This window comes from Malaclemys terrapin, chromosome 1, assembly GCF_027887155.1.
Source record: "Malaclemys terrapin pileata isolate rMalTer1 chromosome 1, rMalTer1.hap1, whole genome shotgun sequence".
NCBI lineage: Eukaryota > Metazoa > Chordata > Testudines > Emydidae > Malaclemys > Malaclemys terrapin.
The window spans coordinates 2,646,206-2,661,732 of NC_071505.1; the positions used below are offsets into that span (position 1 = coordinate 2,646,206).

Genomic DNA, 15,527 nt, shown 5'->3' on the forward strand with positions numbered 1-15,527 from the left:
GTTTCAGTCATGTTCAGACTGATTCTACTGGCAACAAAAAGCTGTGTTGGAAAGACTGGGCTGTGTTCACTCAGCCTGCACACACTGTTCCTACTCACAGCTATGGCTGCGCCCACGAGGAGCCAATGAAACCATCGCTGAAGGCAGCATGGCATCCTGTGGCTCGGGGCCGGGAGCTGGCATTCCTGGCTCGGAGACTCCCTTCCTCACTCTAGGCCTTAGTTTCCCCCTGCTGTAGCATGGAGATCATGTTCGCCCACGTCGGGGAAGTGGGGCGCCAACTGTAAAGCGCTGTATGTGACGGTGTTGTCACCCGAGCAGGGGAAGTTGAGTGGCACTGAAACAATGGGTTAAATTCAGAGCGGTTGGGAGAGGTGATGTAAGCCGTGCACCCACGCATTGGGCCGAGCGGCTGTGAGGTGCCTGCTCAGTGAAGGTGTGAGTGAAAGGAAGCAGGGGAGGGGGCGGCTAGTGTTGAATTTTGCACCTTTTACACCGTCTTAGGGGTTGTTGGTTTTTGGCAACGTTCCTGCCTGGCCCCTCAGCTGTGAGTTATGTCAGCCCCACCCCCTCCCTGGGTGATGATGTGGGGATGGGTCTGGGGTGATGCGACATGCAGAGAGAGAGGTGACTTGTCCCCTCTTGCAATCCCTGTGGACCGGGTATCTAATCCCCACCTCGATCCAGCCATGGTGGCTTCAGGGTGCTCTGGGAAGCTGCTGGGCATCAAGGGAAGGCTTCTGCCTCGGCCCCTTTGTGAGATAGTGGAAGGCTGGCTGGGCGGGTTGCTCCAGGCACGCTCTCCAGGCTGCTACCCCCTCCCCGGGACAGGGGTGTGGAACAAACCAAACAAGCAAAGGTTACAGCAGCAGTTCAGTCAGCAGCAACCTGCGAGGGAGAGAGGCTCCCGGGTGCTGAGCGCCACCACCGCCTGCAGGAGCCCAGCCCAGGAGGAGGAGCTGGGCGGCTTTTTGCTCTGGAATCAACAGAAGAGGCTCCAGCCGGCATGGAGGTGACGAGTCAAGGGAACAGCGCGTCAGCGCTGTCCAACGACAAGGTACCAACCCACGTGCGCGAACCAGGGCTGTAGAGACCCCAGAAAATGACATGGGCTCTGCAAAGGTGCCCTTCAGAGCCCGTGTCGCCACGCTCACCAGCTCAGTGGAAACCAGCAGGTCACCTCCTCATGCACTGAACGGTATGTCCAGCATAGATGGGCTCGGGGGCACTCCTGGATCCACGCGAGAACTGACCGCCTGCAGGGAGGTGCAGCTGATGTATTTCCCAGCTGCAAAGTGCATGCTGTAGGGCTCCCGCCCGTGCTGTGCGGAAGATGATGAATTGTGTTTCCTCTCTGGAACTGAGCTGCATTTGTCAGAGGCTGTAGCTTCTGCTCTGTGCCTGTCAATCTAGCTCTTTCTTACCAGGATTTAGTCGCTCTATCCTCTGAATGAGCTGTAGGATGGCCTGTCTCTCTCTGTCTGAGTCATTCAACCCCATCTGTCCCGTCATGGCTCATTTTCTCTCCATCTGTAACGGGGGGAAAGCTGTACTGTTCGGGGGGCCACACCATGCCAGACACAGCGTTTCAGGGAGGCGATGTAGCCAGAAGCGGCTCTCGGGAACTCCCCGTTCCCAGGCTGCTGTGACCCACAAGAGGCAGAGGGAAAGGATTCTGCGTGACTCAGCGATGCTGGCAGGAGGGCATCCCATGGGCTGAGGCTAAAGCGGGGCTGCTCCTCACCTTACAGCAATCAGCCATGTCCCCTGTGAGCAGGGGAAGGGGGGCTGCACCCCGGTCTGGGAATAGGGGGGAGCAAACTCCAGAGCAAGAGTTCTTGCTGGTCTCCCAGAGACACTGAAGGGAGAAATCAAGCAAGTTTTGCTCCTCTCTCTCTCCCGCTTTGTGCTGTTCTGAGCTAGCCTGGCAGAAGCTGGGGAAACCCCACCGAGAATACCGGTAGGACAGGGTACCAGAGCCAAGTCACCACCACCTCCTCAGGCGCACACCGTGATTGCAGAGGGTAAAGACCTTCTCTGGCCAAGCTCCGGAGGCCAGGGCAGATTGTTCCCTATTCTGGCCCTGTGCTGGGAGACTAGCACAGCCCAGGATCATCAGATGGTTTTCCCAGGCCTGCTGTTAACGGCAGAGCATCAGGCACCAATACGATCTCGTCCTGCTCCGCTGCTGCCCAAGGAGAGGCTGGGAGAAGTCGCCAGGGTTCTCCCAAGCTGCTCCTGGAGCTGGTTGAAAAATACCAAATGATGCCTTGTGTGAGAGCCAGATTTAAAAAAACAACCCTACAAAAGCCTTGTTTTCTAAGCCAGTTTCAGTGTAAAACAAAACAAACCCCCCAACAAAACCAATGACCTCTCCCCCGCCCCAAACCAGCAGGTGTATTTTAAAGCCAAGAACTCGAGGCTTTACTGGGGGGGGGGGGAGGGGAATCTGTTCTACCCACCCAACCAGACCCGTTTTTCTTAATTCTGTCTGAAAACCCATTTTCTATCAAACCCCTTTAGCGAGCTCCCTGGCAGCATTGCAAGCCTGCTGCTCCACTGTGAGCGTCCTCGCCCGCAGCAATGCATGCCCCCGCATGGGCTCTTTGCACGCAGCTTGGAACACACACTGCTCCGTGCTTGCAATGTTAAACCGGGGTCTTTTCTGCCTATTTTCTAGTGTGTCCCTGCTGGAAGTTCGAGCCCCTGCCTCCCCACCCCCCGCTTCCCTATCTCTGGCTGTTTACACTGCCGAGTGGAATGGAGCCTGCCCAGGGTTCAATGTCTTGCTCTGTTCCACTGACAAACAGCTGGGGCAAGTTCCCTGCTGGTGACCTGGCTGGGAGGGTGAGGGGCCTCGGGCAGCGAGGCGCTGCTGCCAGGCGCAGGAGGGGTGCTCACTGAGCAGTGGAGGGCAGAGCCTCGGCTTGCACCAGGGAGGAATTGAATCAAAGCCACGGGACTCGTGATTAACCCGCCGTCATCTCCCTTTCTCCTTTTAGATCTTTGTGCTGACACACGTCTACCTGGCAGCCTTATCTCTGAGGTGGGTCCGTTTACCTGAGGCCTGTCCCAAGACCAGCTGGGGTCAGGATAGGCAGGGGCCAATGTGGATGCACTTTGCTCATGGCCACTTGCCAAGCTCTTTCCCCTGGTAGCCCCCACGCTGGCTGCTGCCCCCCTTCTATAGGAAGATAATGTAAGAGCTCTGATATCTGTGTCATCGAGGCCTCTGCTCTTATCCCTACACTAGGGACGCATGCAGGACGGAGCCAGGTTCTGGGGGTGCTCTCAGGTAGCCAGGCAGTGCTTGTGCAGGTCCCAAGCCATAGTGATACGTCTGGGGTCTGACAGCAGGGTACCGCCAGGGCAGACCCTGCGTGCTCCTGCATCCAGCTTGCAAAGGTCATTTGGGATGCATTATCCTCAGCCCCAGGGTTTTCCCCCTCATCCTGTCCAGTCTTGTCCACAGCGGGAGGGGACTGTGGAATCTACCTTTCCTTCTGGAGACCACCACGTCCCCCAACATCCCAGGGCCCCTCTCTCTGGAAGCCACCAATGGTCATCTCCACTGTGGAGATGAAGTGAGCAGCCTACAGCGGGGCTTGTGACAAGGTTGCTGGTGCATGAATCCACCAGCAGGAGGCAGCAGTCCAGCAGGAAGCCATCCCCCTCAGTGCTTGTCCATTGCCACATGCCAGCTCCTTTCCAATCCCCACTGTCCCGTGGCTCTTCTCTCTCTGCAGTCTAGGAACCAGCGTGAGCCCCACTGCAGCAGGGAGCGCTGGCACCTGGACTCCAGCCCCCCCAGGGTGACCAGGATGGAGAGAGGTTGGGACATTACGGGCTGGGAGGCAGGAGGGTTCTGGACTCTGATCCTGTTCCCAGCTCGGAAACCAGCTGCTGGTAACTCACATGAGTGCCTTGCACTTCAGATATCCCAGCTGGGAGAGTGGGTGCAATGTGGGGACCTCCCCAAGACCCAGACCTGTGTCTGAGCCCAGGCCCAAGGGGATGTTAGCTGTGCTGTGTGCAGACTAATCGATGGACGCCGCGGCGGAGACTAACCGTTGGCTGTATTTTCATTTCAGTCTCGTCGGCAGCGGCTCGGTCCTTGCTGTATCCACCCTCAGGAGGAGATGCTTCCACAGCCAGGTCTGTTACAGACTCGAGACTCCCTGGATTTTTAGAGAAGTGGAGAGTGTGCAATCTCATGGGGCAGTTCATGCCCAAGGGTTTTTAATCCTGCCCCATAATAGTCCATCCTAATCCCGTGGCCAGTTCACCGCGGCCCTGGCCAACCCTGGAATACGCATTTCTTTAGTTCTGTGTTTCCTGGTGTTTAGCTGGAGCAGCTGCGGGTCATGGGGAAAACCCCATAATTCATGGGGTTTTCAGAGCCCCTGACACCAGGCAGAAGCTGGTCTGACGGATCTCTGCATGGGACTCGGTTAGGCGGCTGCGTCTAAGGACAGTCTTGAGAGATCAGTGACGGCCCAGTCCGTTTGGGGCAGGGAAAGGAGGAGTGGGGCGGCCTGCCCCAGGGCTTGGTTAGCCCAGCAAGAGCCTCGTATGCTTTGAGTGCTCGTTGGTTGCTGGAATTGCGGCCTGGCGGCAGCACCTAATTCCTACCAGCTCTCCTTGGCCTGTCCCCCCCCCTCCAGGCACAGGGGTAGCACGAGGAAGAGGGCACAAGTGGGAGGAGACGGGGTGTTGGGAAGCGTGTTGCGTGTACTGGCGGCAGAGGGGACATGGGAGGAGGCAGGGCTGAGCTGTGCGGAGGCTCACGCAGGAGCAGCCATGTTTGAGGTGCCTCCTCTCGCTCGACAGCAGCATTTCTGTGGTTGAGCTATTGGATGGCCGTGGGCCGCAGAGAGGCCACGGATCCCCTGGAGAGGGCAGGTAGCGCGGAGTCAGAGTCAGATGGGGCAGCCTCTTGGTGAGGTGCCTCCCTCACCGTCAGACGGGCGCAGAGACGCGGCAGCAAACCTCCGCTCACTGTTTCCAAAGAGGCTCCTTTCTGACCCTGCTCCTTCAGTGCGCGCACACGCACACCCACCCACCCCTCCGGGCCCTGCCTCCGTCTCTGGGCTCCGGGTGCCCCAGCTCTCTTCCCAGACCAGGAGGGCATCACCTTCGGGGGAGGGCAGAGGAGCTCTGGGCCACACACCATGCAGAGCAAAGGAGACTGATAGGTGCTGGGGAGGGAGGGAGGCAGGTGTGTACCAGAGGGGGGCAGGGAAAAGGGGCTGCTCCCTGCTGGCAGCATCGTCCCTAACTAACCTTGTTGCTTTCCCCACAGCTGCGCCCCCTCTTCCTGCTGTCCCTGGCAGACTTCCTGGCTGCCTTGGTGCTGATCATCACGGCTGCCATCCAGCTCCTTCCAGCCCAGCGCTTTGTCCTGGCTTACGAGTTCTGCCCCTACGGCCTGATGCTGGCCATGGTGAGCATGGGGGCAGGGGGGTGCGATTGCACGGGGATTGATGTGCGGGCTGGGGCTGGTGACGATTGTGCCCCGCTCAGAAGTCGTTGCTGCCGCTGTTTCTCTAGAAGCCGCGTCCCCTGGTGTAGCTGCAGATTGTAACTGTTAGGGCGGATGAGCTCTGGGGTGGGTGTGTCATGCTGCCTCTGCATGTGGTGTGCTGGGCTGTGCCCTCCACTCTGGGAACATCAGAGCCCTCACAGGCCCCACTTGCAGGGGCCAATCCAGGATTGTTCCCGGGTTGGGGTCACAAGGATGGAGATTCAACCCCTGCCCGGGGGAGATGGTGCCACACCTAGGCCCTTCACCCGCCCCAGGTGGAGCGCTCATGCCAGCACCCCAGGGTGATGCAGCTCTGCTCCCTCCCTGGGCTTGATGGCTCCAGAGCCCTCCCCTGGTGATGCCAGTGGAAGTGGGGTTTCCTTCCGCCTCTGTTGACAACACTGGCCTGGGGCGCCTAAACCAGAACCAGCCCTGGGCTTCCAGCCCCTACCCGCCCCACGCTGCCCCAGCCACTTTCTCCTGCTACTTTACCCTCAGTCCTGGGCCTCTTCCACAGCCCCTCCTGTGCGGCGTGTCCTGCCTTCCCTGGCAGCCAGCCCCTCGCTCACTCTCGCCTACTCCACCTGCCTGCAGGGCCTCTGGGTTTGAGTCCTATTCAGCTCTTCAGAGAGCCCTGGCATGCCAGCCACAGGATCCCCCTGGGACCCAAAGCCACCCTAAATGCCTGAGCAGGCCGGCCCCAGTAACGGCGACTGATGAGGCCTGCTCTCAAAGGGGCCAGCCTGCTCTGCTCGCCCGGGGTTGAAGGTCTTCCAGACAGTTTTGACTCCCCGTGACCCTGTCTTTTCCAAGCCAGTTTGAGCCAATGGCTCAATTCAGATTTCAGGAGACACGGTCGCATATGGGTTACTACAGTCCAGACGTGGGCAGGGCCGGCTCCAGGGTTTTTGCTGCCCCAAGCGGCGGAAAAAAGAAAAAAAAAAAGCCACAATCGGATCGGCAGCAGCTCCACTGCGCCGCTTTCTTCTTCGGCGGCAGGTGCTCCCCTCTAAGAAGGAATGAGGGACCCTCCCCCGAAAAGCCCAACATGCCGCCCCTCCCCTTGGCCGCCCCAAGCACCTGCTTGCTGCGCTGGTGCCTGGAGCTGGCCCTGGACATGGGACACCTGCTGCCCTTTGCATCGGGGTGATAGCCACCGGCTCCCGTAGCTCAGGGGGAAGAACCGTGGTTTTGGAGCCCGTGGTGAGTGCTAAGCCTGAGCTCAAATGGATCCTGTGGGGTGGGGGGACATGTGCCTGGGGTACATGGTCATGGGCTCTTAGAGGAGCCAGGGACCACTGAGTGGCTGAGCCTCTTGGCTACCGCAGGACTGTTCTGTGCCATGGCCTGCCCCTGTCCAGCTCCGCTACCGGGAGCGTGTGGAACCCGCTTGTCAGCGTGTCATGTGGCCGTGCTGGGTGGGAACCCATCACGGGTCCCACTACAGAGCCTGGCTGGTGAGGTTGGGCTGCGGCGACTCATGCGCTCAGTTCCGGATGGTCCCGGTTCAAATCCATGTGTGTCAGCTGAGATGGCCGCCATCAGGCCCTGCTATGCAGCACGGCTAGAAAGCCAGGAGGGAGGCCCCAGTCAGGGGCCTGAGCCTTTGCGGGGATGGATGTGGGGTGGAGGGGGGCGGGGGGCGAGGTTCGTGCCCAGGTGCTGGTTCCTCCCCAGCCCCCCGGAGCTGTGGTGGTGTCGTTACCAGACTGGACAATGCCCAACCCCCCTGAGGTTCCTGGGAGCAGCGCTGATACCAGGACCCTGGGCATGGGGAAGGCAGGAAAGGCTAGTGGGAACGGGGGCCCAGCAGGGCTCCTGGCTCCCCCAAGAAGCCTGCAGGTGGGATTGTTGCTGGGTGTGACCCTCAGTTTCTATCTTGCTCAGATGTTCTACGCGATCTCCTTCCTGATGGTCATTGTCTACGCGTACGAGGTGAACCGCACCATCCATGGCTGGAGAGTGACGCACGTGACAGCTCTGCAGGTAGGGGCTGACCAGGCCTTCCTCCCCCATCCTGCTGTAATGTCTGAGGCGGTCCTTCTCTCCCACCGGGCACAACCAGGCCAGGGGCCAGATGGAGCTGCTGGTGGCAGACAGACACCACAGGGGGACCAGAGAGACAGACGGGAGGGAGAGTTACACCACATGCCTCCAGACAGGGACAGGCCATGCCGTGAGCATCCCTCAGACCTGCCAGCCGCTGGCCCTGGCCCGAGGAGATTGGGGGATGGTGCTGTGGTCACTCACCCACACCTTGGTAGGGGAGGAAAGGGAGCAGGATGGGCACAAGTTCCTAGCCAGGTTGATCAGCAGCGAGTAGGTCTCGGTGTTCTCTAGCTGGCGCCCTGGCTAGTAGTGGGTGTTGTGTCAATGGGACGCTAAGGGTGGCAAGAGGGTGCCTGGGGCAGCCCGTTCCCTGTTCTACCATGTGTGTATTGTGATGTGATGCCCACATCCCCGGGCACGGTCCCCGGCCCCCCGGCTAGCCCTCTGGTGGCCCATGGGGGCCCGGGCTGCTCTGAGAATGGTCAGCCTGAGGGAGTGGTTCAGAGACGCACCCACGCAAGTGCAGAGCAGCAGCTTTTGGGACCCCAGGTGGTCCCGTCCCCTCCTACATGGTTTTAATGCCACTGTTCAGGGCTGCACATTCCTGTGAGTCCCACGGGACAATGGGCCACGTCTCTGGACCCAGCTCAGTGCCAAACGCTCCAATTTCCGTATCCAGACCCCGTCTCTAGCCCTGCGGCGAGGCTGCGGCCCTTTCTGACCCAGCTCTTCTCCGCTGCAGGAGAGGCGCAGGTGCACGGAGAGGGCACAGCACTGCCTGCCCTACGTCCTGGCCTGGTAGGTGCTGCCCGCTGGGCTTCTTTGACTTGTGGGTTTGGATTGGTACAAAGCTGCTTGCCCTGGGGCCCCCTCACAAGAGCCCTGCGGCTGGCGTGCCAGGGCTCTTGTGAGCGGTGACCAGCGCGGTGCAGCCGCAGAGCCTGCGTGACACCTGCCTGCGCTGTCTGGCTCTGGCCAGCATCACCTGCTTAGGGGAGGCAGCGTCTGTCCTGGCTCGCAGCTCCAGGCTAGGGCGTCCTGCATCCCCTCCTGGCTCCGCTCGGCTGTGCAGCCTGGCCTGGGGGAAGCGACAGCATAACGCAGCCCCAGTCTGACTAGTAACCGCAGCTCTCTGGGCCTCAGGGTCCCCATCTCTAATGCGGGGTCAGACGTGCTGCCCTGGGAGCCCCAGCTGGGGTGTGCCGCCGCCTTTGCAATCCAGGGGCAGGCACAGCCTTCCCAGTGCATGGGGTGACTCCCCGCCGCGTGCCCAGCCTCTCACGCTCTTCCTTCCGCCTCCCCGTCTGTCTCTGCCAAGGCTGCTCCCCGCCCTCACTTTCCTGGGCCAGCTGCTGTTGAGAGGCGCGTCGGTGAGAGACATCGCTCCCATGTCCATCGAACCCGTCCGGCCCCGTACGGCCAACCACTCCCGAGGGGCCGACAGCCTGTACTGCTCCAGGTAGCGCTTCGGTCCATTCGCAGCAGCCGCCGGCCCCTTCTCCCTTCCAGCGGCCTGAGCCTCCCTCGGGAAGGCCCCACAGAGCCTTCGGCTGCCTCTTGTTCTGAACCAGACCGTGCTCGCTGGGGCCAGGACCGTTACTCCCGGGTCTGTGCAGGAGGGAACAGGCCCAGTCCATAATGATCCTGCGCCCAGGGTTGTGACACTAGCTCCGAGTCCTGCCCCGCCAGTGAATGCAGCTCTCCGAGTCCCATCCCGCAGCCAGGTGGGGCGGGGCCCGGCAGCCGGGCTCAGTGCAGGGTGCCCAACTCCCCTGGTGCTGCAGAACTGCAGCTGCAGTGACAGCTGGATCCTGAAAAGCTGCCCCAGCCGTGCCCGCTGCTGGAGCCTGTCACTGAACTCGGCTCCTGCCAGCATTCGCTCGTGCCCTGGAGAGAGGTGCCCTGAACAAGGCCCTGCGCTCTGGGGCATGGCCTTGCCAGACAGACCACACCGCCATGATGGGAGCTCCCCCTTCCCGAGGGAACGTGCCGAAATAAAGTGCTGGGAGCCAGCTCCACTTACACAGCAATGTTCTTTCAGCTGCCTGATCCTCATCCACCGCTCCCAGGACGTCTGCGATAAGGTCAGAGCTCCCCGGCCTCTGCTTCCTCCACCGCCCTTTTCTTGAGCAGTGCCCAGGGGCCAGAAAGCCTTAGCCTGGCTCAAAAGCTCTCCCAGGCAGCAGCTGTCCTCCAATCTCCCGTTTCCAGCCACTTGCACCATTGCTCATGGCTGTTACCCTCCTGCGGGGGCTGGGATGGGTGGGCAGGTGGGGACCAGTACACATTGCTTCTCCTCCCGTCCGCCCCACCCTTCTACCCATGGGGCAGCTCTCCCTGCCCCTGCTGCCACCTGGGAATAAAGGGAAGATGGAGCTGAGCTGGGGATCAGGGTGCATGACGGGCAAAGGGCAGGGTGGATGGAAGGGGCCAGGGCTAATGCCCCAGCAAGGAAATTTCTGCTACTCTAAGAGAGGCTGGGCTGGACCTCTGGGCTCAGCTGGTGCCCACCTGTGTGTTTGTTCTGTAAAGCACCTGGCCTGGCCTGGGTACTAACATCACGTATCCCCAGAGCAGTGCGGGTCTGAGTACTCACCACTCCCTGCAGCCTCACCACCACAAGCAGTAAACTAAGGTGCCTGGGTGGGGGAGGAGCTGCGGGCAGGGGAGGGGCCAGCCGCCTCACCGCGCTTTTCCTGTGTCTCCCAGTACGCAGGGGGGAAGGACACTGGCCTGGAGATGAAAATCATCTTCTTCATGTACCTGCTGCTGGTGCTCAGCTGCAGCACAGTGAGCACATGAGTTTGTCATATCCTTGAGTCTCAGCAAGTGGCCTGTGGCTCACAGCCCAGAGCCACAGCGCGGGGGGGAGAGCGAGTGTGTGCGCGCCTGTTGAGCAGCGCCGGGGGGGAGAGCGAGTGTGCATGCACCTGTTGAGCAGCAGGGGAGTAGAGCGAGTGTGCGTGCGCCTGTTGAACAGCGTGCGAGGGAGAGTGAGTGTGCATGCGCCTGTTGAACGGCGTCGGGGGAGGGAGAGCGAGTGTGCGTGCGCCTGTTGAACAGCGCGCGGGGAGGGAGAGCGAGTGTGCGTGCGCCTGTTGAACAGCGCGCGGGGAGGGAGAGCGAGTGTGCGTGCGCCTGTTGAACAGCGCGCGGGGAGGGAGAGCGAGTGTGCGTGCGCCTGTTGAACAGCGCGCGGGGAGGGAGAGCGAGTGTGCGTGCGCCTGTTGAACGGCGCGGGGGGAGGGAGAGCGAGTGTGCATGCACCTGTTGAGCAGCAGGGGAGTAGAGCGAGTGTGCGTGCGCCTGTTGAACAGCGTGCGAGGGAGAGCGAGTGTGCGTGCGCCTGTTGAACGGCGCGGGGGGAGGGAGAGCGAGTGTGCGTGCGCCTGTTGAACAGCGCGCGAGGGAGAGCGAGTGGGAGTGCACCTGTTGAGCAGCGCCGGGGGGGAGAGCGAGTGTGCATGCACCTGTTGAGCAGCAGGGGAGTAGAGCGAGTGTGCGTGCGCCTGTTGAACGGCGCGCGGGGAGGGAGAGCGAGTGTGCGTGCGCCTGTTGAACGGCGCGCGAGGGAGAGCGAGTGTGCGTGCGCCTGTTGAACGGCGCGCGAGGGAGAGCGAGTGTGCGTGCGCCTGTTGAACAGCGCGCGGGGAGGGAGAGCGAGTGTGCGTGCGCCTGTTGAACAGCGCGCGGGGAGGGAGAGCGAGTGTGCGTGCGCCTGTTGAACAGCGTGCGAGGGAGAGCGAGTGTGCGTGCGCCTGTTGAACGGCGCGGGGGGAGGGAGAGCGAGTGTGCGTGTGCCTGTTGAACGGCGCTGTCTCTGGCAGTTCCTCTACTGCAGGGTGAAGCTCTGGTGCAGGAGGAACAGTGAGGCGCGGTTTCTGAACATGGAGAATGACGGCTTCGCCAGCAGGAACATCCAGAGCGTGTGCAAAATTTCTCGCTGCTTCCAGCTGGTTTTCCTGATCTGCTGGACACCAGGTGAGTTGCTCCTACTAGATCAAGACTGATGACTGGTCCTCTCTTTTGTGTGCACCATGATCCCTTCACAGTGCAATCAAGTGCAAACACCCAGCCTCCCCCACAACCCCTGGCCAACATTTGGTCCCAGCCTTTTCTCCAGTCCCCCATGAGATCCCTGTGCCGAGAATGATACGTGTTCAGGGAGAGGCTGAGGAGCAGGAGTCAGGCTGGCTCTAGCAACAGTGCTAGCAGCGATCCTGGGTCTGGCTGAGCCAGGCTGGGGAGACGTGGAAGGATCTGGCCTACAGGTCTGGCCTCAGTGCCCGAGGAGATGTTCTGTGCTTTAAGCATCAGGTTTGAAGTCTCTGGCTGCCCTAGAAACACAGAACTCCAATTCCTTCTGGGTTGGCTCAGCTCCTCCTCCTCCCCCGCTAGACCAGTTGAATCCCACACATTTCAGTGGGTATGGCTCTTTCCAAAGAGCCCTTAATCTTTCGTGCAGGTGCCCAGGAGCAGGATAGGCCAATGTTTCCTCTCCCCGCTGCAGGCTGCCTGGCTTCCACTTTGGAAGGGGCAGTGAAGTTGTGTGTGTACAGAAGCGCTGGTAAATCATGGGGGGACCCATCCTCAGGGGAAAGGTGCTGGACAAACATCAGATGAGGTTTAGGGCCTGGCCAGGAGGGGCAAAGGTGGCAGCACTCTCAGGGCTGCGTGTTAAAGGCAGGTGTAAAAGTAAAGGGCAAGAGAGACGAGCAGGATAAAGCCATGACTGCACATTCCTTTGTTTCTGTCCACAGCCTTCCTGCTCAGCATCCTCTCCTTCACCAGCATCAAGCCCACCTCCATCTTTGCACTTCATGTTGCCGTGGTAAGGAAGTCTCTATAGCCTGATAGGCCGGTGCTGCCGCTCCTTAGATTGTGAGCTTGTTAGGGGAAGGACTGTCTTTGGATTAGTTTTGCACAGTGCCTAGCATGATGGGGGCGCTGACTGGGGACCTCTCTATGCTACCACCAGACAAGTACTGGGAGTGCAGAATGATCAATGGCCAGTCTAAAGGGAGGGAAGTGAAACAGCATGCAGACAGCAGGCGTTGCTTCTGTTACAGCTCCTGTGGTGCCTGTGCATTCACTGGGTGGGTGGGTGCGTGTGTAGCACTCAGGTGCTGATGAGGCAGGTTCTTCTCTGCTAGGCAATACGGCTGCGTGGGTGGAGGGGGCAGGCACTGGCCCATGCACAGAGCACAGTGGCCCCTGCACAGTGAAATGAAATAAACCATGTCCAAGGGCTGGATGAGTTCTGCTGGTGCTGCCAAAATGTAAATAAATGGCCCTATGAAATACAGGCCTCCGGCTCGAGGGGAGCGATTCCGGGGCCCAGCTCAGCTTGGCGCCTTTGCTCTCTCCTGGCTGCCAGAGCTAGGCAGAGCTTTTTCTCCTGGCTGTTGATGGAAAGTCTTTTGCTAACCCTGCCAGTAGGGTTACCATATTTCCACAATCAAAAAAGAGAACACTGGGGGGGGAGCCCCGCCCCTGCCCCCATCCACTCCCTCCCACTTCCCACCCCCTGACTGCCCCCCTCAGAACCCCCAACCCCCCCCCACTCCTTGTCCCCTGACTGCCCCCTCCTGGGACCCCTGCCACTAACTGCCCCCTAGGACCCCACCCCCTATCTAAGCCTCCCTGCTCCTTGTCCCCTGACTGCCCCTTCCTGAGAACCCCCCCACCCTAACTGCCTCCCTAGGACCCTACCTGTCCCCTGACTGCCCCGACCCTTATCCACACCCCCACCCCATATTCACACCCCTGCCCCCAAACAGGACCCCCGGGACTCCCATGTCCTATCCAACCCCGTCTGCTCCCTGCCTGCCTTGACCCCTGCCCCGACAGCCCCCCCAGAACTCCCGACCCATCCAACCCCCCCTTACTCCCTGTCCCCTGACTGCCCCCTCCAGAACCCCCCTGCCCCTTCTCCACCCCGTGGCCCCCGTACCGTACTGTGCAGCACGCTGGGCAGCAGGGGAGGAGGAGGAGGAGGGAAGAGCTCGAGAGCTGCCGGAGGCCGATGGAACAGCCCGGCAGGTGGCGATCTGAGAAGGACGGGGGGGGGGGGAAGAGGAGGGGAGGAGAGAAGCTCTAGAGCCCGGCCGGAGGGGGAAGTGGAGGAGGGGCTCTGGCTGCCGGAGCCCCATGTGAGTGGCAGGATCCGGCCGGCTGCCCTGTCAGCTGTGCCCCGCTCTGCATGGGGGGGAAATCCCGGACATTTACAAATTTCCCCGGACGCTATTTTTAACTCAGAAAGCCGGACATGTCCGGGAGAATCCGGACGAATGGTAACCCTACCTGCCAGTGGGAGGCCGCGTCAGTCTTGCTCTCCTTGGAATCCTGGCTGTGGCAGGAGGAAGCTCGTCTGTTTGTCAGTTGGTTACGCAGTCATCTAACTTTCCACTTTCTGTCATCGATTCTGTGTTTGGAGAGGAGCTGCCCGTCTCTCCCCGGACATGGAGACCTGCAGAGCAGAGGGCAATGGCCCTGCTGTGCAGAAATGGCACAGTCGCAGGAGGTGTTGCTAAAAGCGCTGCTCTCCCTCTCTTGCAGGCCCTGACCATGTCCCTCCAAGGGCTCCTGCACAGTTTGGTCTACGGCTGGCTGCGGCAGAACTTCCGCCAGGAGGCTCTGGGGGAGACGCTCCCCTTGAGATACTACCCCGGCCTTAAAGCCTTCTACGACGAATCGTTTGGTGTTGAGGGCTAGGAGAGTGCCTGCATCGTTCTCTGCTGCTCGCTGGGCCCCACGTCTGCAGCAGTCGCTGGGCATTTCGGAGGAGCACTACAAAGCTTCTCTCCTCACTGGGGGCTGTTCCCCCTGGACAGTGCACCAGGCAATGAGGAATCAGCCCTGTACTGACTTTGTGGGGCAGCCTTCCTGGAACACAGGGACCTGCACTGATTTCACCACCCTTCTGGCTCATGAGAAATAACTTTGAAACACGGCATTAGAGCCACACCTGCTCCTGGAAGCAAGTTAGCCAAAGCAGCAACATCGTTCGCAATTGTTGTGTGACCAACTGTGGTTTGCTTAAGGGCAGTTAAAGGCCCAGAGCTGATGCTGGCTGCAAGGGAGAAGAGGCCAAGGCCTTACTTAAATTCCCTCCCACCTACACTGCTGTCCTTCCCTCATCTCTAAAGTAGCTTCTGCAAAAGGCTGGGAGGGATGGACAGCCTCCTCTCCCCCCCGTGGGGACCCTGGGGCTGCTGCAGGCCTCTGAGCCAGAAGGGAGCTTGAAGGAACCGTGGCTCTCACTAGGACAAGGCCATAGGATGTAGAGTAGAAGCTCTGTGGAGCAATTCTCTTGCACAATGGATTGATTCCAGTTACGGTGGGGCCGAGAGCCCCCGTCATGGAGCAGGACCCTGTCTGTGCCAGGCACTGTACCCAGCTGTGTGGGTGTTCATGGCTTGGGAACAGCTTGTATTAATTTAAACATGAAAGGAGATAACGGGGGTGCAGAGACTACTGGCAATTGAATTTTAATTGTGGCTGGCCCGAGGCGGCAGTAGAGTTTGCTTGTCCCTCAAGCCCTGTCTCTACTCACTTGAGAATAAAAAACCTTAACCCTTTCTTCCCAAGCTGGCCTCACCTGTATCACCTCCCCCAGCTCCTCGACCTGTAAGGTGTTCAGTGCTTTGGATGGCAGAGCACCTCGGTTGCCCCAACAGGGCCCAAAGCCGGATGCTTAGCCACTCCTTGTCCTTCCTGCCCCTGGGTAAACAAAACCCAAGCCAAGAGCAGCTCACCCCCTTTTCGGCCAGGGATGAAGGGGTTCTTGGCTAATGTCCCAGAATGAATACAGCTAACAGCTGTTGAAGCTCTCCTGCTCCCTCCTGTGCGCACTCAGCTCGAGACTTGTCAGCGTTAACCCCCCTCACCCCCGGCTAGTTAAAAGCCAGACCAACCCTGTCTCGTGTTTGGCCCTGTTGCTGTTGGCTCCCAA

General features: G+C 60.2%; 1 protein-coding gene across 1 annotated transcript; it reads left to right on the forward strand.

Moving 5' to 3' along the window:
* The first annotated feature begins 26 nt into the window (after positions 1-26).
* Positions 27-15,155, forward strand: LOC128823463 (transmembrane protein 116-like). The gene is made up of 12 exons (XM_054005777.1): positions 27-1,057; positions 3,003-3,046; positions 4,092-4,155; positions 5,303-5,443; positions 7,412-7,510; positions 8,316-8,371; positions 8,892-9,032; positions 9,615-9,657; positions 10,283-10,363; positions 11,401-11,554; positions 12,334-12,404; positions 14,132-15,155. Exons 1-12 carry the CDS (start codon positions 1,007-1,009, stop codon positions 14,285-14,287), a joined length of 1,101 nt encoding a protein of 366 aa, XP_053861752.1. The 5' UTR covers positions 27-1,006; the 3' UTR covers positions 14,288-15,155.
* The last annotated feature ends 372 nt before the right edge of the window (positions 15,156-15,527 follow it).

What these genes read in the sequence shown, in the direction of transcription:
- LOC128823463 (XM_054005777.1), top strand. Translation starts at nt 1,007, where the DNA reads ATGGAGGTGACGAGTCAAGGGAACAGCGCGTCAGCGCTGTCCAACGAC. An exon ending in ACGGCCTGATGCTGGCCATG is followed by an intron (nt 5,444 to 7,411) that starts GTGAGCATGGGG and finishes TATCTTGCTCAG; the next exon opens with ATGTTCTACGCGATCTCCTT. An exon ending in GACAGCCTGTACTGCTCCAG is followed by an intron (nt 9,033 to 9,614) that starts GTAGCGCTTCGG and finishes ATGTTCTTTCAG; the next exon opens with CTGCCTGATCCTCATCCACC.